Source organism: Orbicella faveolata, unplaced genomic scaffold (genome assembly GCF_042242905.1).
Source record: "Orbicella faveolata isolate gen_17 unplaced genomic scaffold, um_ofav_v1 contig_12, whole genome shotgun sequence".
Classification (NCBI taxonomy): Eukaryota; Metazoa; Cnidaria; class Anthozoa; order Scleractinia; family Merulinidae; genus Orbicella; species Orbicella faveolata.
The window spans coordinates 6,029,091-6,052,919 of NW_028301539.1; the positions used below are offsets into that span (position 1 = coordinate 6,029,091).

Consider the following 23,829-nt stretch of genomic DNA (forward strand, 5'->3'; position numbering starts at 1 on the left):
TTTCCCGGGTCATACGGTTGTCGTCATAACTACTCATATTTTGACGGGAGTTTAACACGCAATCCTTAGTTAGGTTGAACTTTTTGAGGGCACATTTGAATGCTTCATTCTTCGTCGTCAAGGAAAGTTAAGTCTGACGCAAATGTTGATGAAGGAAACTCAGTGAGAGAATCAACGCTCTAGACGAGACACCTCTATTCCAACGCCATGTTTTTCAAAACTCTAACCAGTTTTTTCGACCACTGCGCGCTCTATAAAAATACTGTGAAAACTGCAGCAGTAAACATCTTTTCGCCTCAGTCAACCAGTGAAACACGGGGAACCCATGCTCGTTCTCCTTGGTTGACTGACGTAAATAGTAACATGCAAATCTTTGAGACAGCTTTGTTTTAGGACAATATATGCGGGCTGTTTGCCCGTGCAGATCAAAGTCACGCCATACAAAACTTTTGCTCAGTCCACCGATGTACGTTTTCAGGGCACAGGGCACAGGGCACATTTTCAAACTGTAATACTTTCTTCGGTCACGCTAAAACCGCGACACGAGTGGGTACCATGTAGTCACGCAAACTGATCTTCAGTTTTGACAGTGACATCATCCTTTGTCAAATTATTAGTATTTGATATCTGCATATTTATTGCATATCTCTCTATTTAGTTCGCGCAGATCAGGTCAACCGTAGAAGTAATACAGTCTCTACGCTAGGTTCGTGTTGTCTGACTTTGGGTTACTCTTTCAAAGAATCGTTCGATGAATCAGCACTGTTGGTCGATCACGAATTGGTGAGTATATAACTTGTTGTGGCATGCATGCATTCTGTAAGTGATAACATGAGTTAAACAGTTGACATTTGCGAAAAGTTTATTATTTCGGTTTGCTGCATGGTTTTGGTTTGCTGTGAACTAATGTTCCTTCTGACATATAAACGACCATTGTTTGGCAGCTAGTAGCCGACTAGTAGATGAATTAATGCCGTGTAGTAAAAGAAATACTGCGCTGCAGCGCTGTTCGCTGCCATGAGGAAGTTATCACCCGCTCAGTCAATTTCAGCTTCGGAGGGCTTTTGCCTTCAAGTAGAGCTGTGAGATCTCATAAAGAGTCAGTTCCTAAAATAAATCTGGAACATAAAACAGAGTTCTGATATCGTTGCTTGGCGTCCGCTTATGCGCGGGTCAGAACGAACGTTAATACTATATAACAATGGCGCTAACGTGAAGTTAATTTGTTTCATTTACAAATTGTTTTGTTGTTCACGAATGTTTGTCCATTATAATATTCTCTCTTTTCCTCGTGATGTTGATAGAGCAGGTTGAGGGTTGGAGTGAGATTTCAGTTCAGCTTAAATTTCGGCGACAATTTACATTCAGCAATGACTTTCCATTCTTGTTTAGGAGACGATGCTTGCATTAGGTCACTGAATTTATCATGACGGAAATAACTTGAATTACAGTATATTAAATGCCGTAAAATACAAAGGTTCAATAAATTACAGGTCTTATTTCAAGACCGCTTAGTCAAAGATATCTGCAGTAGTACTAGTGAACGAACGTCTTCCAAGTTAGGGTTTTCACTTGTTGAGCAAAACCAGGTGAACTAGTATTGGTTCAAGACAGATATTTCTTTTTCGGTCTTACCCTGCGTCCAGACGATTATTATTTCCTTTATTTCATCGAAACAAAGTCCCTTTTCCGCGTAAAACACAAGACGTTTTAGGCGTCTGAACACAGGTTCTGTACGGGTCCGCAAATGATCCCAGGACCGCAAATGATCCCGGACCGCAAATGATCCCCAAATTGGACCGCAAATGATCCTCGACCGGAAATGATCCCCATATTGGACCGCAAATGATCCCGATCAAAAAATAAGGAATGGCATGGATTTATATCAGAGGAAGGTGACAACATGTACAAGAATTATGAACTAAAAAACATGTTTTATCATTTTACAAAAAAATATTCCACAGCTGCTGTGTTGTTCTTCGAAGAGTACAGATCGTTTTCACTGTCACGCAATAAAAGAAAATAATAAATCGAAAACGAAACAATGGAAAAAGCTAAGAAATTGTGATGTACGCTATAGAAGATAACTAAATAAGACACTTCTCCAAGTTTTAGGCCTGTGCGTTTCCCCAAACTTCAGATATTCGTCGTAAATGTTTCCCAGAAATTTACAGAGCCCAGCAAGAAAACGCCATGTTGATGTACATCCGTGGTACACCAATATGGCGGCCGGAATATAGTGTAAACTTCTGGAACTTACTTTGGCTTTCTAGGCGACTGATGATCAGTACTAAACAAAAAAGCATTTACATAAGCACTTTTCCTAATACTCTAACTTCTAAAAAAGGCTCAAAATCATGAGATAAGTGTATATTTTTCAACAAATTCGATCGTAGCCTTGTGTCACGCAACCTCCATAACCCTGAAATTCAAAATGGTCTGGAGTCCGAACGAAGCACGCTAATTGTAAACAGATATAAATATACCGCCTCTTATGCCTGATGAGGATAAAAACACGTCACGTGAAGACGATCTATTGAATTAGAAGTCTTAGAAAAACACATACTTGTAAACATTCTCGAAATCCCGGTGGCGATAGTATCAAACATCTATCAAACAGCTAATTTTCAAAACGAAGTGCAAGCCTTGGCCTTGCTTGGTCATGAAGCTGAACTTCATAACTATAGCTTGGAATTTTGGTTTCTCAGAATAATCAAGTAGTCATTTCCGATGAATTAAAGCTAAAATACGACCAAGGAAAAATTACAAAATAAATTTGTTCAAATTTCCAGTGCTACACACTAGGTGTTTTACAGAGTGATGAAGCGTTGTAGGCTTGTGGGTCTACTCAGGTGACAGCATCTTCTGTAATAGTTGCTTCATGGTTAGATTTTAGTTTAAAACTTTAGACGAGTGGCGTTAATGGTTGATAAAATGTGATTTAACTATAACACCGAAATATCAATGTTTAACAAAGGAGGATATGTTGCACTGATCATAATTTTACTGAGAATTGCAAAGAAATGCAAGCCAAGTCGTGTTTTGATGATTGAGTGGTGATATTCACAACGTCGTAGTTAGCAACAAAATTTAGTCGAAAGTATGAAAAAAAGAGCAAGTTGTAAGCCAGTATAATTATAAGATGGCTTTAATAAAAACATCGGTATTTACGTACGCCAATTCCCTATCCACACCATCCCGCCATCCATGCCATTCCATATTTTTTGATCGGGATCATTTACGGTCCAATACGGGATCATTTCCGGTCCAATTTGGGGATCATTTGCGGTCCTGGGATCATTTGCGGACCCGTACAGTTCTGCTTTGTGTACTTATAACAACAACAAAAAAAAAAAACCGTATAATACATGTATAACATTTTTCAAATCACCAAAGGCGCGAGTGGTAAGACGACAGCTCAGGATAGTGCTTCGTTCATGCTTTCGTAGTTCTATATCTGTGAGTGTGTGCGAAACTACTGATGATATTGATAAAACGGCGTGTTAATAGGGCCGTCGATAAAACCAGGAGCATGGAACATTCTGGCACATCCCGGAACATGGAAAATTATATAAAAATTATGAGAAAAATGTGTAAAATTAAATAAAGAAATAACCAAAAAAGCTAATTAAAAAAAAAAAAAAAGATAATTAAAAATAAATAAACTGGTGTTCACGGGCCAGTGTAAACGCCCATACATGTTCATGTCTACAGGCAGATAAGTGCGAAAAGTTTTCATTCAGAGTAATTTAAACGATGGTTTGAGTGGGAGAATTTAAGCCTTCCTTTTCTTTAAATCGCCCCTTAGACAGAATCTGAAGGTTTGCGATGCAAGTAAATTTATGGTGTAGAGCTGTTGTAAAACAAGCAAATTCCGTCTGGCAAGTCAATAAATCATCAGTGCTCGAGTACTTCGAAATTAGTTTAGACAAGAAACTATATGCCGTGTATAACCATGGGAAAACTTGTATGCATGTCGTTGACGCAATAAATTGAATAACGAAATCAGAAACTTATGTAGACTGTAGATTGTTTACAGTCCCGCGTTTTTCGGTCTACTTGAAGAGTTGGAACGCCACTATCTTGGTTTCCTATGAATGAAAGAAATATGGGAAGAGGACAGAAGCCCCTTCCCTGGGGACAGGTACTCTCCCCAGTTTTCTGTAGCCATTTTTTATTTACTTATTTAGTTTTTACTTATTTTTCGTTCTACGCGCGCTATTTCTTTATAAAATTCTATATATTTTTCTCATAATCTATCTCTTGTCTATCTTAGGGACTGTGCAGTAATTACCTGGAAGGGGGGGGGGGGGGGAGGGCTGGGAAATGGGTGAAATATACCCCAAAACTAAGTCATACCCCCCTCTCGTTAACCAAAAATTAATTTCAACCCCCCTCATATAATGGTAATGTTAAGGCTAACCCCCCACCCCTTGAAAAAAGTCTCCTCCCATATAACAGAGGCATTCCTTTCCTACTGCATGACAGATAGGAAAACAACAGTTCATAGATCAGAACACCTTAGAGTTGATGAATTTGGCAGTTTTATTCCAATGGTAGTATTTATATTTGAACTCAAATAACTCTTCCACTATTTTTTCAGTTTGAAAAAAGGAATGAAAAAGTAATGCCCCTCCTGCATGTATTAAATTTTACATCCAACCCCCCCCCCCTCTCTCTTGTTGTCATTTTCTCCTATGCGCCCCCTCCAAGTAATTATTGTACAGTCCCTTATGTAAGGAATGTCACCAATGGCCGCTGACTAGCTGTAGTGTAGCGATGCTAGAGTCGGTGCCTGAGTTTTTAGCTTTACTAATAGATTAAATTACGAGCCGCGAAAGGAGCCCGCGGCCCGCGCTCCTCCCCTCTTCCCAGAGAGGAACGTATACGTATACCAGACTCTTAGACAGCGGCTGCAATGGAACGTATGGGTCAGCCTACAGTTCTACTTATTTATGCCTGCTGTCTCTTTTTTTGCATATGTTTTGCAATGAGCTTTGAGCTTTAAACTTTAATTTTATTTTGTTTTCTTACGTAAAGTTACAATTGCCTGCCTCCCGCAGCTAGTTCCAGAGCTAATCGAGGCGGGGGCAAGAGTTGATTTTAAAAAGGAAAGGAAGAAAAAAGTAACGATAATATTTACAACAAAATTACAAAAGGTACAAAAACTACCGGTAACCGAAAACAAAGTAACAGTGTAATGTGCACATACATAGGCGATTAGAATACTATTATCAATAAACTATGTTAGTTTAGAAAATTTCTGTATCAGTTGGGAGACTTCACTATAGTCATATTCACGTTTTAACACATCAAGGAGAAAGTTTCTTTATTTTATCTCGGATCATGATCTTGTCTTAGAGTTACGTATTGTACTGGTTTTAAGAAGTTGATTCTGGAGGTTTACTGGGCTATTTTGTGTATTGATTTCATACATCAAGTAGCACAAATGCTGGAAAACTAAGAATGACTTTGGAAAGCACTTGGCTTTAAGAAATAAAAGGATTTCATGTTCTCAGGTGTTCCGAAAGAAACTCAAGCGCAGTGCACGTTTTTATAAGACTAGCAATCGTTTGAACTGTGTTTTTTGGCAGTAACCCCATGCACCAATATTGCTCTTATAGCATAATTTTTAAGTTTAGTTAATAGGATGCTACGGTTAACTGTGTCTAACACCTTTTTAAGATCAATTAAGATACCACATGTATACTTTCTGCTGTCCATATTGCCGTATATAGTGTTAAGAATATCTAGTATTGCATGTTGTGTGGTTTGTTTGCTTCAAAACCCATATTGGAAGTTACAAAGTATATTAAAGTGTATTATTTTTGTCAATAAATCTAAGAAGTCTGTTATATATAAACTTTTGAAATATTCGATTATAAGTCGACAACAACTAGATAGGTCGATAGTCTTCAGGAAGAGTATCATTTTAAAGACTGGAACAATTTTAGCGAGCTTGAATTTTGCTGGGTAGATCCCAGAAAGAAAAGATTGATTAAATATTTCAGCTAGGGATATTGCTTGGGTTCTTCAAGACAGTTGAATTCCTTTTTACTTTCTTATTTACACTAATGTCAACGACGTTTCTAGCAATAATCATGATGGTATAGTGATTGTACATTGTACAACGATAGTGATAATTTCATTTCTATGTCAGCCCGGTGACCTCATATCAAATAAGATAGTGACAGAGTGAGAGTTAAGGCATTATCTAGCGATATTTACAACCCAGGGTGTCGGGGTGATTAACGCTATCCACTGGATACATCGTGGATAAGTGTTAGCAGAACAAACTTCACTTTCCTGTGATAGTGATTTCGCCGGTGGATAGCGTTATTAACCCTTTGAACAACTGGTATCTAGGCTTTTGATCTTGTTTAAAGCAACCGCCTCCAAACTTTAAATTATTCTTTGTCTCTTTTTTTAGTTATGAGTGATCAACATGCAGCATATTTGGATTGCTTTTTTACCCACCTTGACGTTTGTAGCTTTGGTGTCAGCAATTCAAAGGGAACTAGAAAATACAGATAAACACAAGTGGCATTGGATTATGAAACAGTCGACTGGGGTATCAGAGGTAAGTTTGAGAGTTAACCTGTAGCATGATGTCCTTTATTATAAAAATCTGGATCATTGGATAATGCGATTCAAGACTTCCACTAGCTTTGTCATCACTGGTAACATATATGAGCATTTATACCGTGCTCTACAAATATGGTAAACGTACGCGTAATGTTTTGGGGTCGTTCTTATTTTTATTTTATGTTCATGATTGTCTATATTTTGAGGGCGTGTTAATAAAACAATTGTTCTATTCGCGCTTGTTGGATATAAAATGAATATAGCCAACTCGGCGCTCTCTCCTATCCAACGCGCGCTCGTGAAGTAATTGTTAAATAAATGCCTTTCCCTTTATTTCCAATCGCCTCCCAGAGCAGTAAACCGCCTTGCCCCACTGTTCCACAAGCGCTTATACTCAACCTTCTGCTGAATGGTTAAGGCAAACTGTGAAAAAAATCATTTTGGTTTTACTACATAGGTAAATGCTCTGAGAGGTATTTGATTTTCTGTTTTTATTGGCTGATTGATTGTTTGTTAATTTTTACTGTTTTATTTTTCAGTGGAAAAGACTGACTACTACTCCTCCAAGATATGTAGCATGTGATGTTGACTTAAAACAGTCTCATTCCCAGCCAAACAATTGGCTATTAAGTGATCAAATCACAGTCAGTGAAGCTAACATGATCGATATCACTGTCCGGTACTTTATCAGAAGTTGTTCTTACTTTCCCAATAATGGAGGATATTACTGCGTGAATGTTTTTGACTTATTCGTACACCAGTCAGACCAGTTTATTGAAGACCAAGGTCTCTATCCTGACCCTCTCAGTAACTTAGCTGCGTATAAAAGAATATCAGAAATTAATCAGACTACCGATAAAGAAACTTCTGAAACAATAAGCGTCCTTGTTAAAGAAAAACATGTTATTTTAGCATTCCATAATTATGGAGCCTGTAGTACTCTCTTCTCTGTTAAAGTGACTTACAACGTTTGCCCAGATGAAACACTCAGTCACAGTTTGATGTCACTACCACGAACTGTAGCTCCAGCAACTGATTCGCAACCCGTTCGAGTGAAAGGAAACTGTGACAAAGATACCGTTCAAGTATCAGGCAGCTTGTACGTTCACTGTGAAAGTAATGGCGAGTGGAACACCACTGCACTTGAAGGAAGATGTATTTGTAAAGAAGATATGCAGAATAATGAAGGGATATGCGAAGGTATGCTTTTCCTATACTTAATGGAAAAATGAGTCATGGAACTGCAGTTGCATCTCTCAGACTGCATTGCTGAGATCAAATATATTTTACGCGTTTCCATTTCATGAATACGTAGTGAAGGAGATCACGATGAGTGGGAATGAAGACATAGAAATTGGAAGCATAAACACTTTCGGAACGCCTCTGGTTAGGCTTTCAATTTTCTAGGCTGCCCCCGCCCCCTGTTCATAGCAAGAAAATATTCAGAGTGCCCTTTCCCTCATTAAATCATCTCCATGTGCTGAACAAGCAAATTTAAATTTGTGGAAATATGGAAATTACAATCCAAGTGGCATATTCGAAACATATTAGGAACGTACCATATTTTTGCCCCTAACTACCCCTCAGTATCTCCATCCTCCGTCATAGTATTTAATAAACGTTCGCTAATTGATCATTGAAATGTTCTTGTTCCCACACAAAGCCGTAACAAAATCAATATGAGGTTTAAAATTCCTGAAGAGGGAATGGCTAACGCTTCATGTTGTACGTAGACTGGTACAAATGCGGTACTAAAGCAACTACAACAGCAACAATGGAAACAAGGAGCACTTTATAACTGTGCACCATCACCCGACGCGCAAGCTATATGAATTATGCTCATAACACAGTGCAATGAAGACTCTTGCACACCGTACCAGCTACACTTGCCTGAATTTGATTAATTTCTGTTTTAGGTTGCCCTGAAGGAGAATACAACGATCAGACTGGCCTTAACTGCACGGGTAAGAAAAAATGTGAATGGGACTCGCTATTCAATGATTTTATTCTATTATATAAAATTCGGGAATTAACTTACTTCACTTAAGGTCATTCCCCAGTATTGCATTGCGCATCCCCACTGCGCATAATTTCACGCGTGATTAGCGCGTGCGCATTAAAAAATGGCGGCTTTTTCTTTGCGGCTGGACCTCGCCATAGAGGTAAATCGTCATTTTCTCGAAAACGAGAACGGTGACCTATCATTTTTTTCTGTTGTGTTGAATTGAGTAATAAATTTCTCTATGTAAAGTAAATGTGGACCAATTCTCAGTGTTGAGCAAGAAGCAATCGTCGGAAACGTGATTTTAGTGAGCAATCGTGACTATAATCATGGTGCTATTATAAGGATTTATATGGTATAAACAAGGTGCTGTTGCTCCTAAACGAACATGGGGACCCCTCATTTTTATTTCCAAATTTAAGTTCCTATAACATGAACAGTCAATATGTAGTTTGACAAAAATCTCAGTGCCGGTTTTATTTCAGTGGAATGACTTTAAACAGTGATCAATTCAACCATTGCGCTCTTTTACTTTGGAACTGCCACCTTGTTACCGATACAATGGCCGACGATTTGTGGATTGGGACATAAGTTAACTTGTTGTCTAATGTTGTAAACACGCCATGGTCTCTGTTGATCAAAAGCATTCACTTTGTTTGTTAAGGGACCGTTCATTTTTTATGAGGGAGGGGGGGCTGGTGGGATTTGGGAAGCACCATTGAAAAATCGCATGACCCCCCCTCAGCTTACCAATTTTTTCACATGGCCCCCCCTTATAGCGGTCATTTTTTGGGATGGCCCCCCCCCCAAAAAAAAAATTGAACAAAAAATATTTAGATTTCAACTTTTTTAATATTTCTCTATTATCCCCCTACTTCACGTTATTGTGCTCACTATGAAGACAATATTTACAATCTCTATACGACAGAGAGCTGTTGTTTAAAAAAACAAATCAAAAGAAAGAGAAGTCAATTTCGGACCTCCTAGTTATGGCTCGCCCTGAGTGTGTGGCATTTGGCCTCTCATTGGCATCTTCCTCATCTGAATTGATGAATGCAAGAATGACGTCACTTGAGTCATCTTCTCCCCCAGAGTCAATGGCATCACTGTTATACTCATCATTGCCACTTTCATCCCTTTCACTGCTGTCAGCACTTGCCCTGTTGTCATTTTGTGTCACTGTCCTGGCATTTCTCAGTGTTGGTTGGCCAGCTCTGAGAGGACTCTTCTGCTACAAGCATGAATGTCTTACAATTGCCTTTACTTTCTCACTCTTGCTGCTTTTCAAATGCTGCTTCAGCCCGTGGTGGTTTGAGTACTTGTTTAGTTCTGGAACACGTAGCTTTTTAGGCTTGGTTAGATCTTCGCACAACTCAGTCCAAGGATAATCCTCCTCCCTACTTAACTTTGCCTTTTCTTCTGCTCTCTTTTTCCTTTTAAATTCCAGCACTTCAAGATGCTGAAGATAATCCACCACAAACTTCGATTTGACAATAAACCTATCTGCAAATAGAGCAACGCTCTCTGGGTCAGATAAAACCAGCCTGCCACTTCCATGCTCTTTCTTCTTTATATTGTTAATCCAATCAGGGAAAGAGCGCATTACTACATGAGCATCATGAAAGAGGCTCATTCCAAAATGCGCAATAATGGCGAAAGCGACGAGTCGTTTAAGAAAAGGTTTACAGCTGAACGATCCAGGCAGTTTGACATCTTACAAGCAAAAGAAGCAATCTTTCTAAGTGCGGATGGCTGTTCAGAAAGGGCGAGTGAGTTTTCCATGCAAGGGTACCAGTTGAAGCCCAGTGATGGAAGAAAACTGAACTTCTCCATCAAAGAGCACAGAGCAATGGTGGAAAAGTTGAATGTCATATTGAAAGATGTAAAGGAACACGATTCCACACTCTTTCAGTCCAATGGGCTTGCTTTAAAGCAGGGCGAAGAATTTGCCTACAGTTTTAATGTAAAACAGATCAAATGTACAGAAGCTAAGTTGACGAAGGTCACGCAGGACATGGAAACCTAGGAAATAAGAAGAGCAATTATAACAGCATATTCAAAGGCATACTCAAACAGCACATCAACAAAAGGAGAAGGAAAAAAGAAAACCGCGGAAAGTCAAATGACAGAAAGAGGAAGCGGACTGAAAACAACGTCCAACGAGTTTATGGAATCTGTGTTGGAAACCCGCTAGGAAATGATCTTCCACAATGCCTTGTGTACCCTCCTAGAACGGCCGTCCCGGAAGAGTGTCTTAAAGTTGAGGATGTTGCCACGTCGATATTTAGAAGAGATGGGCCATACGTCGCACAGCTCTTGGAAGGAAATTATTTCACCAATGCTGCAAGAAGCAGAATCACCACCAACCTTGAGCGGGAAGTCAGAGATTATGTTTACACCTTCATGTACCCTGAAGAGTACACTCTGACGGAAAGCATTGCTGCTTCTTGCAGCATTGGTGAAAGAGACTCCCATAGCAGCGCAAGCGGCGACGAAGAACTCGACGACAGCGGAGATGAAGATGAGTGCCAGTGAAAGTTGCATTCGAAAATAACAGTGTTAAATACTTCTTTTCAGTAGCTACAAATGCTTTTTGTCACCAAACGTTTTTTTAAAGCAGAAGGAAAGTTTGTAATAAATTTGTATCCTGCCTTCTATGTTTATTCTATAGCAATTTTTTTGATATTCAAACATCATGCCATTTTAAAGTTTTACTAAAATATTTCACGTGACCCCCCCTTTTTCCCTTATTTTTTTGGGATGGCCCCCCCTCGAAAGCCATTTTTTTTCGCATGGCCCCCCCCCCCCAAATCCCACCAGCCCCCCCTACCTTATAAAAAATGAACGGTCCCTAATGTCTTTTTAATTACCTAATAATAAATTCAAGAATCTTTTTCTTTTTAGTTTTGCCCACAATCCCGCGGGACGTTAACGTTACATTCTTCAACCAAAGTGTAGTGGAGTTAAAATGGCTGCCGCCTGCAATAACCGGTGACCAGACTCACGTGCACTATGACGTCGATTGTCGAAAGCCATGTGTCAATGATGACGACAACGAGTGTGTTGATAAAGAGTGCAAAAGTGTTGTCACTTACTTACCACGTAAGGAAGGTTTAAACGTGACCCATGTAATGGTAACGAACCTTTCGTCATTTGTGAATTATACTTTTAAGATTCGTGCCAAAAACAGAGTGAGTGAGGTGGCGAAACGAAGACATGGAGTTGAAGGAAACTTTGCAGCAATCTCCGTAAGGACTAATGGATCAAGTAAGTTTTTGAGTTTGTGGAAAATTTACAATGTGCTGTAAGATAATAATCATGTCCTCTGTAAATCATCTAACACAGATGATTGCTATTAATTTGATTTTCTTTGGTTCAACCCAAACGTTTCTCAAGGTTTGAGATATACCACAGGACCAACTGAACGCAACATTACAGAATCATCGTGAAGGACTGTTAGTGGGAGGTGCGGTGGCCTCATGGTTAGTGCGCTCGTCTCCGGATCGAGCGGTCCGGGTTCGAGCCCTGACCAGGTACATTGTGTTATGTTCTCGGGCAAGACACTTTACTCTCACAGTGTCTCTCTCCACCTAGGTGTACAAATGGGTAGCAGCGAATTAAATGTTGGGGGTAACCCTGCGATGGACTAGCATCCCATCAAGGGGGAAGTAGAAATACTCTTTGTCGCTTCGTGCTACAGAACCCCGAGATAAGCACCGGCCTGATGGGCCACTTGGCTCGTATTCAGACTTTATCTACCTTCCCTGTGAGGGTTGTTAATTAACGAAGATTATTTCCACAAGGCCTTCTCCAAATAAATGCTAGTGCCTGGACACACCCATATTTTAAATCGGCGTTTATTCGTGATCGGGATTTAAATTTAGAAAATACGGTGCGCTTGGTCACCATAGAAACTTTTAAAAAAGCTCTTTCTGCATGTAGCTTACGACTGTACGATTTTGCATTAATTGTGCGTTCTCGACCAATCGGAAGCAAATAAATTTTGTGTGGCGTGCAGCAATAATTTGCTGTGGCCAAGGTTTAAGAGATCACGCTTGGAACTTGATGTTCTTGATTGGTTTATTTTACACATTATAGTTCCTGGAAAACCCGAAGTATCGGTTGCACAACCGGAAGATGCCGTTATTTTGTCATGGATTTTAGAAGAAAAGAATGGCGTCATTAAACATTATCAAGTGACATACGCAAGAGAGGATGATTCTTCAGATAACCAGTCAAGAACTACAGAGGAAACTGAATTTCAGTTTGAAACTCTAATGGCGGGAAAAACTTATGAATTTCATGTAGGTAAAATTTGAATTCGTAGTTTGGGTAAGCAGTTTAACACGCCAGCAATTAGATGTTATCTTGACGTTTTATGCTAAGAAAAACAAGCAGACAAGCAGGCAAACAAGAACGGCCAAACAATCAAACCATAAAAGTTTTAAATTAAACCACTTTGGTCCTTTTTTTTCCTCAGGTATTTGCAGTGAACAACATCGGTAAAGGACCTGCTGGGACAAAAACCTTTACACTTAGAACTGGTTCGGGTTTGTTAAAAATTAAATAATTATCAAGTTAAGATTAACATAATTATTCCTGCTCTTTCTTGTAAACGATTTCACGTTTATCATTTTCCCCTCTAGTCTTGTTGAAACTAGAACAAAAACAAATCACCTAACGTAAAAACTCTTTGAAATGCCATGGATATCGCACTTCAAAGTAAGAAAGCTTTATTAAAGATTGCCATGGATCCTGACATGGACTTTGACTTCAGCTTGACTTATTGGCTGATTAGGGTTGATGTAACTTTTATCGCACGATTGATGACCAGTGATTAATACTTTATCATTTCTGGCTGTTATATTACCACAGATGAATCGAAGGCGTTTAAGATAATTGCATTCAGTGCTGGAGTTGGAGGACTGGTGTTAATTCTTTTAATAATAATTGTTGTCATTATTATTCTCCGCAGGTGAGTCTCGTAAATAAGTACCTTGTGGATTTGTTCCAGTCATTAAATTGATTTATTAAAGTTCAGGTCAAGACATTTGCTGGTCTACATTCCCTCGTAATACATGTATATCAATCTAACTATCTACTTACCTATCTAATTACCTAACGTATCTACGTAGATGAAATGTATCTACCTAACATATCTACCTTCCTACCCACTTACTTACCTACCTACCTTACCTACTTGTCTACCTACCTACGCACTCACTCATCTACCTTAACCAACCAACTTACCTACCAACCTGCGTGCTTACCTACCCACCCACCCACTTATCTACCGTAACCAACCAACCTACCCCTCTAACCACCAATCAATTATCGTTGCTTATCCAAATAAATGAGACTAACTTATATCTATGTGTCAACTTAATGCTTCAATGTGTATACTACTAGGAAAGGGCGAAAGAGTGTAGAGAGAGCCTATATGAAAAGCATTGAAATAGGTAGGTTCAAAAACGTCCATATTCTATATAACGCAATTGAGACGTCTGTACCGGTTAACCCGTGTTAGGTACTAAAGAATCGACTATTAATGTATAAATTTGCCTCACTGTATAAAACGAGATGTTGCCATTAAGGAAAATAAGAAGACTTTCTGGAAGCTTTCTCGTGTTAAGTTCCATTAATTTCTTTCCACTCCGAACACATTCGCTCGAGATAACAATATTTTAGCAGATGAGCATTGTCAACGAAACTGCATACAAGTGTTGTAACTCTTATTAAAAGTCAATATTGCCTGCAATATTTTGTTTAAAGGAAGTGAATTACAAACTACGAATCCCATGGATCAACGAAACCAGTATATCGACCCTGGAAACTATCTGGATTTAATGGAACTGATATCGAAGTTTACGAATGAACTCGACAGAAGTGACACTAAACTAGAGGGAATGATTGGACAAGGTAGATATTACTCCTTAATACAATAGGCCAATTTCGATATAATAAAATGCTAACTTGGATCCGAGGCATGAGGAAATAAAACAAAATAAATTTTAAATTATTCATTCCTCGACTTCGATGTGATTTGTTTTGTTTTATTCCGCCAAGCCTCCGAGCCAAGTTAGAATTCTAATTTATCGAAATTGGCCTATTTTACTAGTACACTAATGCAAATGCTGCAGCCTGATTGGCTGAGCTGTTATTCACTGTAAGCCATTACTGGGTCGTCTACATAATGGCGAAGGAGGCGTGATGGCCTCATGGTTAGTGCGCTAGTCTCCGGATTGCGCTGTCCGGGTTCGAGCCATAGCCAGGTATCTCAGTTATTTTGCCCGTCCCTGTTTCGATTGCTTATCCTCATGTTTTGTATTTTAGGAGAGTTTGCAGACGTGTACAAAGGCATACTTAAGACTCGAGAAGGCAAGAAGATTGTCGCTGTCAAAGTCTTGAGGGTAAGTTGATCTCTTGACGCTTGGTGCTGTAATCCTTTGGTAGAATTTTGTAGCAAAACTAAAAGCTGAGTTGTTAAACACTCAAACAACTAAAGTGCAAAAGATTATTGCTGTACTCAAAACAAGGCCCGTAAGAACATATGTAAAGAACAATATAAGTTAAAACTGATGTTACAACGCTGGTCTTCTCTTTCATTCCAGCCCGGTTCCAGCGAGAAAAACCAAAAGGACTTCTTGTCAGAAGCATCCATCATGTGTCAGTTTGATCATCCAAATGTTATCGGACTCATAGGAGTTGTTACCCAAAGTAAGTGGTATATATAGAGAGAAAGATGTAAATTTTTAAAACATCGGGAGCGTGAAACAACGTAAGAATCTGAGTCCCAACATCAATTCAAAATGATGACCTCCCAGATGCCGACCGGGTGCTCTAACCGGTGAGCTATAAAGAGTCATGGTGAGTTGGGCCATTTACTAGGTTCATAGTATATATCAACTATGTATCACCTGTATGTTCTTATAATTCAAGGAAAATGAAACCTGCTGCAATTTCCCACCCCACCCTCTCTTCTTCTGTTATGCATGTCAAAATATTCTAGAAGAATCATCATCATTTTTCCGTTCTCCAAGTTAAGAACTTGGCTGCAGTCTCTCTGCCTCAGGCTATCCTGTCCTCTTTAGCTTCTTCTGAGGCCCAATCCGCAAGTCCAAAAATAGGTTAAGTCAATCCGTCTGTCCGTCAGTCCATCAGTCAGTCATTCAATTAATCAATCAATCAATCAATCAATCAATCAATCAATCATTTGATTGATCGATCGATCAGTCAGTCAGTCAGTCAATCTGTCAATCAATCCATCAATCAATCAATCAATCAATCAATCAACCAATCAAGCGGTCAGTCAACCAATCAATAAATAAATCAATCAAATTTTTAAACAATCGATAAATAAATCAAATTACTTTAACAGATCATACCTTGATCTTCTCTTGATTAGCTTTATTATTCATTTATTTATTTATTTATTTATTTATTCAGTTTATAATCAATTTGCATTTGTAGGCAGGCCGATGATGATTCTCACAGAATTCCTGGAGAGTGGTTCACTAGATCACTTCTTACAGGTACATTTACTAAAGATCTTTATTATGTTTGTGCTTTTGCTGGGTATTTTTGTTGCATCACATAAATTCCGGGGAAGTCCAATCCTCTTTGTTTGGGTGAGATGGAACTTTAAACAGTTAAAAAGAAGTAAATAAGATTAGACTTACATCTCCTCTGAAAGACCTCAAAGTGACTAATAAATGAACTAATAGAAAAGTCGAATTTCTTCTTTGTAGAAACGTAAAGGACAGTTGACGAGCCTTCAGTTGATAGGAATGGCTAGGGGCGTGGCCTGTGGAATGGTGTATCTTTCCGATATGAACTTTATTCATCGGGTAAGTATATACATGGTAAAGATAGTGTACTAATAACTATCAGTCCTGCGATCGACTTAGCTAAATTGCTAGTACCCATGGAATGGGCGGTGCGGTGGCCTAATGGTAAGCGCGCTGGTGTTTGATCGAGCGTTCCTGGTTCCAGTCCTGGCCGAGGTCATTGCTATGTGTTCTTGCGCAAGACAGTTTACTCTTACAGTGCCTCTCCCCACACAAGTGTGTAAATGGGTACCGGTTAATTTGATGTTGGGGGTAGCCCTGCAATGGACCAACATCCCTAGAGGACTTACACCCCAGGGGATAGTAGAAATACTCCTAGTCGCTACATGCTACGGAAACTGGGATAAACTGCCTGATGGGCCGTTTGAACCAACGCAGATGTAAAATAGTCAGGGAGCCTCTTTCAATATTATCACCATTTTTACATCACGAAAAAGTTGCACTCATTATCTGAGTGCCTTGAAGGATTTCGTGAGTCTCCAAGGCAGACTGGATTGTTTTAATACTTGATAAAAGGTTAAGTCTGTATTGCGCATATCAGAAAACCAAATTAACAGGCGGTGGGGCGGAGCGCAATTGTCGTATCATGTTCATAGCATGATGACATAGTTGGGCGAATTAATGTTGATATCCCTTAGTCAAAGTTTAATCTAAGCCTAATTTATCAATTAAACTCACTAAACTGTTTTAAATGTTTCTTGTGGTTTAGGATCTCGCAGCTCGTAATGTTCTTGTCGGTGAAAACATGCTGTGCAAGGTGTCTGATTTTGGTCTTTCAAGAGAGTTACATGCTAAAGACGATGAAGAGCCACTGGATTACGAGACTCAGGTACATGCTCAAGTTTTTCGATCAAAACCGCGAAACCGAGTTGGCTAGATAGTTCAGTTGGTAGAGCACTGTAGCGGTATTGCAGAGGTCACGGTTCGAATCCCGTTCAAGCCTGAATGTTTTTCAGGCTATGATTTCACAACGGTTCAAGTTGTGTGTATATTTATAACTCCTATTGTCAATCACGCGTTCACCATAATCTTTTTCCGCAGTTCAGATATATGATCTTCCATATATTTTCTTGTAATTATTATAGTAATATCTGTATTGGATTGTTGTAATGCAGTGGAAAAGCTCGAGAAGACCCTACATCAACTGCCTAAAAAGAAAAAAAGAAAAAAAGGAAACAGGGGGGTGTTAATGAAATCATCAAGCTTCTTCGTCGAGGTCACGTTAATAGTTTAAAAGAAGCTTTCCACATTTTCTGTTGAATAAATCACGCACATAAGAACATGAGACAACTACCTAACAGTATAATGCCTGACTCCGTCAAGAGTAATGACCTTTAAACTGCGTTTCTGCGGGATTGACTTGTATAAGCCTTTCTAAAACCCGAACAGTAACTGTTTCTTGCTTTCGTCGGTGATAAGTTGTTTTTCTCGCACGCTCCTTTTCCTTAGTAAATACTGTATTTCGTATCTTAACATTAAATCGTGTTTCTTTTGATTACCCCAAAGGGAGGTAAAATTCCAGTTCGTTGGACCGCACCCGAGGCGCTTAAACATCGAACGTTCAGCTCTGCTAGTGACGTGTGGAGTTTTGGCGTTTTGCTCTGGGAGATCATGACTTTCTGTGATAGACCTTACGGAGAATGGAACAACTATGATGTAAGTGATGTGTAACCTCGCTGCAACAAATTCTTGAAACGAGGAGATAGCGTCGTGGAGGAAATTCTTGTCACCCAGGCTCATTGACTCAATTACAAACTCATTCACTCACTAACTTGTTAAATGACTGAATCCCTGAGTGACTAACTGTCTGACTAAATAGCTGACGGAATGGCTGGCTGATTGGCCCGGCGACCGTCTCATTGTCTGACTGGCTGGCTGACTGGTTGACTGACTCTCTAGCTGAGTGAGTGACTGATGACTGGTTCACTGACTGACTGACTGACTGGTTGACGGACTCTCTAGCTGAGTGACTAACTCATGATCATAGTTGTACGACCCGGAGGGGCTTGGGTTGCTGCAGTCCTCCCCCCTCCCCCAGGACAATTTAATGAGGTCATTACAATGTCATCAAAAGTTATCGATGAATTCCTACTCGTTGTCATTCGTGGTCACTAGTGGTTATTCGTAGTCACTCGTTGTTAAGTTCACTAAGTTTTCTGTTTGTCCCCTTTTTGTCTTTTCATTTTATTTCTTTTCGTTCATTACTTCTTTTATTTCATTACGTCATCAAAAAAACTGTACTAGGTCGAAAGCTGTTAAAAATTATTGCCAAACGTTTTCGACCGATTGATCATCTTCAGAGTAACTAATCTGCGTGAACCAAGTATTTTCTTTAAACTTGCTGGTGACATAAGGCCATTTTCCAATCGCAGTTTACATTTCTTTATTGAATGCATAACAGTATCGATAAACAGCATTGCAATTCTCATAAGACCATCATCATCATCATCATCCTCAACCTCACTGTCATCATCACCATCACCACCGTCATCAATTTTAACCGTTATTTCTTGAAAAGACTAAACACGCTTTTTGAAAAAATGCTCGTTCTCAGGTTCTCGACCTATTACAAAATACGACAGGGTGTTGTTACAAATTACGACAGCTCGGATTATTACACTTCACGACAGCATGTTATTACAATTTACGACAGGTGCGTTATTACAATTCACGACACTTGTTATTACATTTCACGACAGGTATTACAATACACGACAAGTGTAATTACAATTCACGACAGGTATTACAATTCACGACATTATTACATTTCACGACAGTACAAACGTCACAGCTTTAACTTGAAATAATGTCTCTTATCTTGGTTTCTCTGGAACAAGGTGCTGTGTGTTTATGAAGTCTATGGTCATTACAGAAATTTATTATATGACTTACGTTTGTAGCCGATATAACACGCTCTGATTGGCTAATACTAAGGCATTATTCTCCCGTAATGCCAACGGGCCGATTACGGGTCTGCAAAAACTGAACCAAGCAAAAAGCCGTATAATAAACTACCCATTAACCTCGATCGTTCAGTCTTTACGAGAAGATCTCAAACCTCGGAAAATCTCAAACCTTGCCGGTCGCTCGGTTAATACGGCAAGGTCTCGGTCTGAGATTTTCCCGTAAAAACCTCATTCTCGGTTAGTAAGTAGTTAGTAATCAATAAGGACAGACTATTTAAAACCATAAATAGCGCTTTGAAGTCTTTGAAAGGAACTCAGTCACGGCATTTTGAGTTATTTTGGCCACGTACAAAAGTACTTTTAAATTGAAGGGAACCTGAAAATATAGTAGTTTACTAAGATACAAAACATCAAAGAGATAATAATAATTAACAATACAGCTCGAGGAACAAGGATGGTTAAGGATTACCACGGATTGCAAACGACGAACGTGAGAATTTTAGGCTATACTTTCCAAGATGCGTAGCTTCTTTAACTCGTTTATCGTGTTTTTTAAACAGGTTATCAACAGAGTACAATTTGGATACAGATTACAGTCTCCTCAGGTGCGGAAAATTGGTTAACGTTTGTTTTGCAATTTTTAACATTTGATGGGTGTGTAAACGCTGAAGTTAGTCAGGGACGTGTAGAAAGGGCACGACTGTACCTCCACTGTTTTACGCTTTCTTTGCTATTTCTAAAATTTTAAATTTTACACATCGCATATGAAGTGCTGCTAGTGTTGAAGTTATCGTTTTTTTTTTTTTGGTTGCAAAAGGACTACATTTTTGCTGCCAATATAGAAATAACTGAAAGCAAAAATCTAAGGACTGCTGATTTGGATGAGTTACACCAGGCAGTCTATCCTTAAAAGTGTCCCTGAATAATTTGTTGCACAAATTAGCTTAGTTTATTCATGAGACACACCTGGATCCTGACGTTATCGACGTCGATGTAATCCACCACAAATTAATGAGAATCCACCACAAAAAAAGAGGTTTTTTCCAATGGCCCATGAATCCCTACTTTATGCATCCAATTACATCAGATTTTGAACTGATGATTTCTTGTAAGTTTTTGTATAACTACTTTTATGTACTTCAATTCCGGTCTGTGAATTAACTAATTAATTTTCTTGGTTATTTCCTATCGCAAGGGCTGCCCGAAAGTTCTGTATTCCTTAATGTTGGATTGCTGGGGAAAAGACAAAAGTAAACGACCCAAGTTTTCTGAGATCGTTAGTCGCTTTGATGCACTAATTCGATCCCCAGAACTTCTAAAGGATTATGTCTCATCGTCTCTCCCAGATACGTAAGTACTATTTAATATGAATATATGAATTTTACACTGGAGGTGGCCCTGTGATGGGCTCGCATCCTATCCGTGGGGGAGTAGTGGTGCATCAGAAACCGGAATAAACTCCGGCCTGATCGGCCACTGCCATGACGAAGACTTAACTTTTAACTTCAACCTTGGCCATAATGCATTAAAAAATAATGAATAAAGAGAGACATAAAAATACAGTAATCACCAAATTTATACTATAAAACGCTTCACTGTTCTCGTCACTGTTTTCCTTGCGTACTGGAAGAGAGGTCGCACTTCTAAGACCCTTAGAAAATCTCCTTTGATAACTATTTGCCCTGCACTGATTTCAATTGGAGTCGGTTAAACTAAAGCTAGGGTAGTTCTGGAAATATTAGAGACATTTAACACTATGCCAAGGTTTCCATGTAAACGGCAAACAGCAAACGGCAGTTTCGGGTTAGGCGCCGGTTTGGCGTTAGACGTTTGTGACTTCTATCTGTTTAGTTACAAAAACATAAAGAGTAATTTCACTTGAAGATGCCGCCATGTTCAATTTCCAGACAACAGCAGTGTTTGATTTTCAAATGGCAACAGAAAGTCCTGTTTTTACTCATCGGCTAAAAATTATATCTAAGCATGTACTACTGGCTTACTAAATTTCTTACTGACGACGTGGTATAAACAGAAATTCGGGATAAAAAAAATGTTCAGGTAAATCACTTACGTGCAAACCTACTTCTCGGCGTCGAAAACCCGCGTAGAGAACTCCAAACGTGACCGCAGCGCTTAGTTAAGTGACTTCTAGCGGTTTGCCGTTTGAGATTTCCGCTGAAAACCTTGGTGCTAAATGTCACTATTAGATTCGTTCTTGTTACAATAACAGTGCCTACTGGTATTACATGTCAGTCACTAGCCTGCGAACGCAGACGTATTTCCGGCTGTGGCTTGTCTCCGCCGAAAATAACGTCTGCGAACCCGAGCCAGGAAACGGTTTCTGTGACGCAGGAATTTTAAGCCAATCACAGTTTAGCTCAAGTAGCCCCAGAACTACTGCGCGAGGAGCACTTGAGTTTCATTCTATCATGGAATCTGATTGGCCAAAGAGAAACAAAAGTCATTACCTCACAGAAATCGTTTCCTGGCTCGGGTTCGCGGACCCTATTTTCGGCGGAGACAAGCGACAGCCGGAAATACGTCTGCGTTCGCAGGCTAGTCAGTCACTATCAAAGCCATTATAACGACAAGGACACAATAACAACAATAAAACAACGACGACGCCCAGTCAAGTCGTTTTTTTATAATTTTACCTGTTTTTATTACTTTCAGATCTGTCGAGGTCAATTTACCAGAATTTCAGTCCGTGGACGACTGGCTAAAATACATCAACATGGAGAAGTATTTGGAAACATTCCAAGCTAATGGCGTCAACACCCTCAACAAGGTCGCTCAGCTGAATGAAGGGAATTTAAACGAAATAGGAATTAAGTTGGCTGGACATCGAAATAAAATGAAAAAGAGTATTAAGGCTATGAATTCACAACGTCACAACAAGGGCATGGATGAAGAGGAAGCCGCAAAATAGACGGGAGAGAAAACGTGGCTGATTGGAACAAATGTTTGCTATAAGAACCAAAAATTATACGAAACAAGTGTAATTGTTATACTTTAAATTTGGTTCTTTTGATCAAACAACTGATAAATTTAAAGTTTTTAGATAAAAATTTTTTTTTTAGTTAACATTGAAGAACAGTAGCTCTTTTAAAATCATTTTTATTGTGGATTTTAGTTCAGTTTTTATGGCAAACTTATTCATTACAAAATAGTAAAATTAATACAGATAGTAAATACAAAATAGCAAAGAGGAATTTCAGTAACAAATTTGACAAGTGGTAAATCTTTAAGAAAAAGAATCAGTAGAAAATGCAAAACGCACCAAAAGAAAAGAAAAGAAACGAAATGCGATAATGCTGATACTGACAGTGTTAAACACTCACTGTTAAAGTTCGTTTTAGGAGCGAGGGTCGTTTCTGCCAATTTTTTTGCAATTGAAGGGTTTATTAAACAATTCCAAAACTCTCACAAGTATAACGTTGCCCAACAATTTTCATTTTGAACAAAAGTATTCTGACTGGTGCCAAATCACTATGTTTATCCGGTTGGAAAAGGAGACGACGGAGGGAGTCTGAATGGAGATCAAATTACAACGCACGAGGGGGATTCTGGGATATTTTCCATCCCACTCGATAAATAGTGACTGGGTACGACTGATAGACTTTATACATACAAGATGGCAGTATTTGTGTAAAAGCTCACGATGGTTCTGATACCTTTATAATGGCAATTGCTTCGTTATTAGTTTTCTATAAACTGCATTTAATGGTGTAAACTTTACACCACCACTGTCCCCAAAATAAAGCAACTTCCCCCTTCCTCTCCCCCCCCCCCCGAAAAAAGGGGGAAAATACGCAAGAATCGGAGTCCATCTCTGTTGGGAAGCCCCAGTACTTGATATGTTCAAACATAGAACGGAGAGTATGTCTCGGAACAAACTAGTAATTTGCGATCTCCCATACTATACAGGGATACTTTTTAAATTTTGATATTTTCTAATATCTGAAAGTTAGTTGCTATTTTTGTACACTATTTCAATATGAAATAAACACGTATTTCTTTTTTTCTTATTCTTTGTAGTTTAACGTAATATTCAAAGTTGTGTGCCACAGAAATACTGTGTGGTATTCCAGCCTGATTGCTACCGGAGAAGATTTTTCCCATTGCTAGCCTATTAGTTCAAATTTTGGGAAGTAATTACTCGATCTAGGGGCTTTGAGTCAAAAAAAACGAAAATCCCACGCACGTATGTTTCCGAGATATTTCTACCTCTCGATCTGCTTTTATTTCACTGACAAGAATGGACGGAATGGGTTTGCTTGCTTCATACTATAGTTTTCCACGCACGTTAATCGTGGCCCAGTCTTATAGGACTGAGGAAAGTCAATCACCAAATATGGTAGCACCAGCACTCTGCTGTTAGCTGCTGGGCACCTAATATACAGAAAAACAAGAAGCTTTTAAGGAAGTTTAAAACCGTGAGATAAAATTTAAAAGCAAATCAAGTTGCGTTGAATCGATAGAAAACTGT

General features: G+C 39.1%; 1 protein-coding gene across 1 annotated transcript; it reads left to right on the top strand.

Annotated features, from left to right (window-relative positions):
- Nucleotides 1–460: 460 nt before the first annotated feature.
- On the top strand, nucleotides 461–23,368 carry LOC110063702 (ephrin type-B receptor 1-B-like). Its single transcript, XM_089283611.1, has 19 exons — nucleotides 461–783; nucleotides 6,431–6,580; nucleotides 7,125–7,785; nucleotides 8,502–8,549; nucleotides 11,492–11,854; nucleotides 12,686–12,891; nucleotides 13,068–13,137; nucleotides 13,463–13,562; nucleotides 13,997–14,046; nucleotides 14,360–14,506; nucleotides 14,921–14,997; nucleotides 15,199–15,304; nucleotides 16,058–16,119; nucleotides 16,336–16,434; nucleotides 17,144–17,263; nucleotides 17,941–18,090; nucleotides 19,901–19,945; nucleotides 20,536–20,690; nucleotides 22,014–23,368. Exons 2-19 carry the CDS (start codon nucleotides 6,446–6,448, stop codon nucleotides 22,267–22,269), a joined length of 2,850 nt encoding a protein of 949 aa, XP_089139737.1. The 5' UTR covers nucleotides 461–783; nucleotides 6,431–6,445; the 3' UTR covers nucleotides 22,270–23,368.
- Nucleotides 23,369–23,829: the final 461 nt, after the last annotated feature.